Genomic DNA, 6393 nt, shown 5'->3' on the forward strand with positions numbered 1-6393 from the left:
TAGGGAGGAAGTTGATGGTTGGAACTGTTGATTGCAAAGTTGACAGTGTGAAATGTAACCAACCACTACCACTTAATTCACAATAATAATAATGATAATAAATCATTAAACAAAAACAAAAAACTTCACCGTTGAGTTGACTCCAATTCCTGGTGACCCCACGTTTGTCGGTGGAGCCGTGCTCCACGGCGGTCTTCATTACTGGTTTCTCAGAAGGGGATCACCAGGCCTTTCTTCCAAGGTACTTCTGGGTGGATTTGAACTTCCAGCCTTTCAGTTTGCAGCCAAGTGAGTGAACTGCTTGTGAAACCCATTTATCGTCTACTGTAATAGTCTGGGTACTTTAGAGAAACAAATCCACAGCAACTCATGTATGAGAGTTTTATATAAAGGTTAAGTGTGCATCAAGAAAACATCCCAACCCAGTGCTGCCCAAGCCCACAAGTCCAACATTAACCCATATGTCCAACACCAATCCACAAAGTCCTCCTCCATCTCACAAAACACATGCAATGATGCCGACTGCAGGTGGAAAGCAGAGTCAGTGACCATGTAAGTATCTCAGTGTTGGCAGGGGTCTCCACACGGCTGCTCCAGCACCCAGGGCTGCATCGGGGTAAGTCCATGTGGCTTCTCCTCAAGGATGTCTTGCAGGAAGTGAGCCTTGCAAGCTAAAGCAGGGAACTGGCTAAGGCAGCTGCGCCCTGGTCCAACCATCAGAAAGCAAGAGACCTGAGAACTAGAAAGGCAAGGCTCACCGAGCCATTTATCCCTCCGCCCTTCATTTAACCCCACATGTGTTTATCGGCCCAATAAACTAACTACCTCAGTGTGCAAGGAGAAAAAAAAAATCAAACCCACTGTCAACTCAGCATGATCCTGCAGGGCAGAGCAGACCTGCTCCCGTGGCCCTCGAAACCTGTCAATCTTTATAGGGGTGGGAAGCCTCATCCTTCCCCGGCAGAGCATCTGGTAGGTTTGAACTACCAATCTTGAGGTTAGTAGCCCAGACTATCACCTTCTCCTCACTCCCTCATTTGCCTTGCCTTAGTCCCAGCCCTGCAGGAGTTTGAAGGAGTCCTTAAGGGCCTACTGAAAACCAGGCCTCATCCTAGAGGCCCTGGCGAGGGCACAGCTAGGTTCCCTGAGCCGTGGAGAGTCATATTAAAATGGGGTGCCTGTTAACTAACTACAGGAGCCCAGGGGGCACAGTGGGTTATGTATTAGGCTGTTAACAGTAAGGTCAGCAGTTCCAAACCATCAGCTGTCCCCTGGGAGAGAGAAGCGTTAGTCTGGGAAAGCCACAGGGTCAGGTCTGTCCTGTCCTGTCCTACGGGGTCACCATGAGTCAGACTTGACTTGATGGCCGTGAGTTTGGGTTTTGTTTTTATTATCTAACTGCGGCTGAAGGATGAGACAAATGCATGGCCAAAACTTGTCACAAGCATAGGCTTCGGGGAAGTGGAGACCGCACAATTTTACTGTCATGTATTAAATTACCTTTATCGAAAAACTGTAAGTGCTGAAATATATTAAAAAGATGCCAATACCAATAATACTCCCGCTGGGAGAGATGAGTATTTATTCATGCCCCCTCCCCTCCCCTGCCATTTACATGTCTTTAGAAAAACAGTATATGATTGGTATCGGTTTATATTTTGGTGGGGAGTCCTAAATACCTCACCACAATTATTTTTAATGGTTGTTTCATTATAAAAATAACTAGTTCCCCTTGGGGGGAGGGGAGACACATTTCCAATCCCCCCGTTATAATCCTTCTGAGGAAAGTCTCTGTAGCAAGCTTTTGCAATTTACTTCTGCTGATTATTCCAAGTGGGACGTCTAGGTCAGAGGGTATAGAAGGCATGTTGTTTTGGGGGTTCTTTACATGGTAAACTTGCTCTCCGAGGGGTTGTCCCAATTTACACTTCTGAGGAGCCCTGGTGGCAGAGTGCTCACTGTTGCACAGTCAGCAGCTGGAAAACACTGGCCGCTCCAAGGGGAGGAGAGAGGACTTTCTACTCCCATGAAAGCACTTGTCTCACAAACTCCCAGGGCCAGTTCTACCCCGTCCTAGAGGGGCCCTGAGTCAGCATGGACTCAATGGCAGTGGCGGTGAGTCAACTGTGTGTGCCTACTGACTTTTTTTTAATTTGCATGTTTTTAAATCTTTCAGGCTTAACTCCGTGTTTCCCCACACGCACAGGAAAGGGGAGAGGGGCACGGGGAGAAGGGAGGCACTACGTTTAGGAGCTTACCATCATCCAAGAGCAATTCCAAGCACTTTGTAGGAAATGAAATCATTTCACCTTTCCTACAATTGAAAAAGACAGTATTACCAGTATTAACTCATTTTTCTGATAGAGGCTAAATAAAATAAGTGACGTTTCATGGCTACTTAGGCACAGGAGCCAGGATTCAGACTAAGCAGTCTAGTTCCAGGGCCTGTCTTCTGAATGACTGAACAACAAAAATTCCTGAAAAAAAAAAAAAACCTTAGTCACAAGTTTCTGGTAAAGGTTGACAAGCTACTATTAAAAGGGTAAAGGAAACTTTTCTAAAGTTCTTGTATTTAATCGCTAACGTGCAACCTGCAAGGGAACTCTGAAATGAGAGAATTCCGGACTTTGACCGATTCATGTCCCAATTCTCAGTTTACTAATCTGAAAGGTGCAGGTGGAGTGTGGGGTGTGCCAGTATTCGGGGAATAACATCACCTACTGTGCAGGGTGTAGTTGGGGAGAGTAATTGGCAGCCTTCCTCCCCTAACTCCCTGAATCCTCCCCCACTGCTGTCAGCACCCTGCAGGGACCCATCACCCTGCCTAGCTGTTGGCCCCGCAACTCCAGTTCAGGGACTTGAAGCCCTGACTTCCCTCAAAGGCTGGCTGTGCTGACATCAGCTGACACATTCTTTAGAGGAGCATGATCCCAGCTCCACCACTTATTAGCTATGCAATCATGGGTAACTTGACCGGTCTCTGTAGGGAGTAATTGGACTCTTATTTCACAGGGGCTGTTGAATGAAATCAATCAATGCACATAAAGCAGTTAAAGCTGTGCCCGAGGAACAGAATGGTTGCTACGCTCATGCTCATTCCCAGCGTCTCCCTCCCTTCCTGGTGTCTTCAGCAAACCCTGCTTCCCACCTGAGGAGGTACGTGTAAAAGGGAAGCCATCAGTCTCAAACCTAAACCACCAACCAACCGTCACTGATCTGATTCAGAATCACAGCAATCCTATAGGTTGGAGAACTGCTTGGTCGGGTTGCAAATACTGTTATCGGTGTCAATTCTCATCTTTCCGCCAAGTAGCAGTTGACACGGGTTTCAGCCCACCCACCTTGCTGTTGGCAGCCCAGCACTGAACCCGCTGGGCCACCAGGGACCTGAAGTCTTTTTGAACCCACCAGTCACTCCATGAAAGACATGGCTTTCTTCTTCAACAATTTGCACCCTTGGAAAGCACCGGGGCAGTTCCACTCATCCTGTCCGTCACTCTAAGTTGGAATTATTTTTGCTGGCAATTGAGTTTTTTGCCTCCTCTCCGCCTCCCCCCACCTCAGGCAAAACGAGTTGTCTCCCCATCCTCCCCGCCTTTTCTACTCCTCCTAAGAACATCATCTCCAGGAACCACGCCGCCACTTCTAACCGCTAGATGGCCAAACTACAGGGTGATGATTTCCCTCAGAAAGCAAATACTTCTGCCCTCTACTGTGGTATTTCCTGGGGCTGGAATATCAACAGGAAGTCTTGTGACTTCCCTGCCAAAACATTCATTCCAGGAAGGGATTCGTAAACTGTCACATCTGCGGGGCTCTGAGCAGCATCTGCTGGTCAAGCCTCACCCACAGGGAGGGCAGGTCCATTCGGATTCGCTTCTCTGGGTTCCCCAGCAAACTAAGGAGACGCACATCTGAGGAGGCTCAAAAAAGTTTGTGGGAAAACAGCGTAAAAAAGATCATAAAGGCAATTTAATCATAGGGGAAAGGAGGAATCAGTTTTTCCACCACCTTTTTCAAGCCCCTGCTTATAAGGCCTATATAAGAAAACCAGACAAGGGGGAGAAGGGGGAAACCAATCCCAATGACCAACATATAACACACCTCCACTCCGAGGGGGATAAGCAGAAACGTGGGTGATTGGAGACAGCAGACAGTGTAATAAAGATATGAAAATAACAATTACTTATAATTTATCAGGGGGTCACCAGGGTGGGGGGTTGTGGGGTGGGCGGATGGGAAAAAATGAGCCGATACCAAGGGCTCAGGTAGAAAGACAATGCTTTGAAAATGATGAAGGCAACATACGCAAACATACTTGATGCAATTGATGTATGGATTGTTACAGGAGCTGTAAGAGCCCCCAACAAAATGATTAAGAAATAAAATTTTCTAAAAAAAGAAAATCAGACAAACACAGTTGCACTTAACAAAGCAATTGGGCCCTTTATTGACATCAGACAAGCGGTTCACTTAAACAAGAGCCTTAACATTTAACTTTTACCGTTTGTGAAGACTTGGGAGATCAAACTCTCCCACGTGGGTGGACTGAGCAACAACGGGGCGCAAACGTTAAGGCTAAATAAATAAACTGAACCAAATACTCCTGCCACAAGACAAACGGGGAACCCTTGGCATGGGGTGGACAGGTGAGGCTTCCAAGATCACTTTTCGGTCGCAAGAAATGAATTCCCCCAGAGCGGCACGAATCCACTCCCACGCCACTCCTAAGGCAGTGTCTATTTTATTCTCGGCAGTCCAAGTTCTTAGGGAAAATGTCCTGGGAAACACGGGCCTACCTCCCAAGCCCCGGCTGTGCCCGTGGCCTGCCACCAAGGAGCCACGTTCCAAGAATGGAGGAACGGCGACCCGCCTTACATCGTCCAGCGAGACGCGGCCACGGGAAGCGCCGGTCCCGCTAGGCTTCCAGATCGAAGTCATCGCGTTCCTCATTGTACTCCAGCACGTGCCGCTTGATCTTGGACGAGTCCACCCAGGTGACGAAGTCCTCCATGCTGCGCGTGACGAGGAAGGCGGGGTCCGTGACCACGTCCGGCCCAATGCGCACGTGGCCCTGCTCCACGAAGGCCACGGCGGCCTGCAGGTGCTGCGCCATGCGCAGCTTGAGCAGGACGGTGGGGAGGCGGCGGCGGCAGAAGGAGGAGGCCGTGACGAAGTCGCAGAGCTCGAGCGAGCCGCGCGTGGGCACCAGGCCCATGGCGTACAGCTTCTCCAGCAGCGCGGCCGAGGAGCGCGCGCGAAACGGGTCGTTCTCGGGCAGGTCGCGCAGGCGCCGCGCTAAGTCGCGCACGGCCCGGCTCAGCTGGTTGTAGCGCGTGTAGTCTTCGCGCCGTTGGAGCCGGTAACGCCTCAGCACACGCAGCTCGTGCAAGTTGTGATCGGTCACCTCCCAATTCAGAAAGTCCACCTGCTTCAGCAGCTTCTGCTCGTGGAATTTGAGCTTCCGAACCATGATGGCGGCGCCAAGGGGAGCGGCGAGGCCAGGAGCTTAGAGGCACCTTTCGGCGGCAGCGCGACTTCCGCCTCCGCGCGCGCAGTCTGGGCCGCCCTGGGGACCCTGGACCAATAAACCAGCGCCTCAGAGTCACGCCCTCATTTCTCATTGGTTAAAAGGAGACCACACCCCTACGTTAGTATCTCGCGTTTTTTCCCGTCTTCTCGTTCTTCTAGGGGGCGTGTACGAGGATTGGAAGAGGCAGGGGCGGGGCCTGCGGCGAGTCCGGGCTCAGGTTTAGTTCCTCGGGTGGCGCTCCTTGGGAAGCTGTCGTTGTTGGGAAGGCGCGCTGTTTGGGGTCTTCTTCAGCCGGCCAGCGGAGCTTAGTGTCACACATTAAGTGCTGACTCCCGGGCCGCTTCATAGACACCCCACTGAGCAGCCGCTTGGGAATCTTTATGGTTCCCCTTGTTAGATCACCTGTCTCAGGTGATTCTTAAAACCCAGCAAGGTTAAGAAACTGTAAGTCCTTTAGTCTGCACTCAAAACGAAGTCGCCTGACGAATGGATAGCTTGTCAACAAGTATTAAGTTAAATGTAACGCTCTTTTTTTTTAGATCATTTTATTGGCGGCTCCTACAATTCTTATCACAATCCATCCATCCATTGTGTCAAGCACATAGGCACATTTGTTGCCATCATCACTCTCAACACTTGAGCCCTTCATATCGGCTCCTCATTTTCTCTCTCCCTCCCTACTCCCCCTTCCCTCATGAACTGTTCATAATTCATAAATTATTATTATTTTGTCATTTGTTACACTGTCAGACATCTCCCCCGTCCTCTTCTCTGCTGTCCCTCCTGGTGGTGGAGCCCTGGTGGTGGAGCTGCCATCCTCATGGTCAGCAGTTCAAAACCACTAGCAGCTGCGCGGGAGA

At 50.0% G+C, this 6393-nt stretch overlaps 1 protein-coding gene across 4 annotated transcripts; it reads right to left on the minus strand.

Moving 5' to 3' along the window:
* Positions 1-677: 677 nt before the first annotated feature.
* IMP3 (IMP U3 small nucleolar ribonucleoprotein 3) lies at positions 678-5539 on the minus strand. Of its 4 annotated transcripts, XR_006679665.1 has the most exons (4): positions 4879-5539; positions 3806-3923; positions 2259-2314; positions 678-704 (listed from the first exon to the last, which is right to left on the minus strand). XR_006679665.1 is itself a non-coding variant. In XM_045285801.1 (2 exons), the coding sequence occupies exon 1, from the start codon at positions 5471-5473 to the stop codon at positions 4919-4921; it is 555 nt and encodes a 184-aa protein (XP_045141736.1). In that variant the 5' UTR covers positions 5474-5539; the 3' UTR covers positions 2259-2314; positions 4879-4918. The 4 variants fall into 4 exon arrangements, 3 of the variants coding, with proteins under 3 accessions (XP_045141736.1, XP_045141737.1, XP_004712032.1); XM_045285801.1 differs by lacking the exons at positions 678-704; positions 3806-3923; XM_045285802.1 differs by lacking the exons at positions 678-704; positions 2259-2314; positions 3806-3923 and adding an exon at positions 2340-2477.
* Between the last annotated feature and the right edge of the window lie 854 nt (positions 5540-6393).

Source organism: Echinops telfairi, unplaced genomic scaffold (genome assembly GCF_000313985.2).
Source record: "Echinops telfairi isolate 266 unplaced genomic scaffold, ASM31398v2 ScPeMD7_7475;HRSCAF=8513, whole genome shotgun sequence".
Taxonomy (NCBI): Eukaryota; Metazoa; Chordata; class Mammalia; order Afrosoricida; family Tenrecidae; genus Echinops; species Echinops telfairi.

What these genes read in the sequence shown, in the direction of transcription:
- IMP3 (XM_045285801.1), bottom strand. Translation starts at nt 5,473, where the DNA reads ATGGTTCGGAAGCTCAAATTCCACGAGCAGAAGCTGCTGAAGCAGGTG.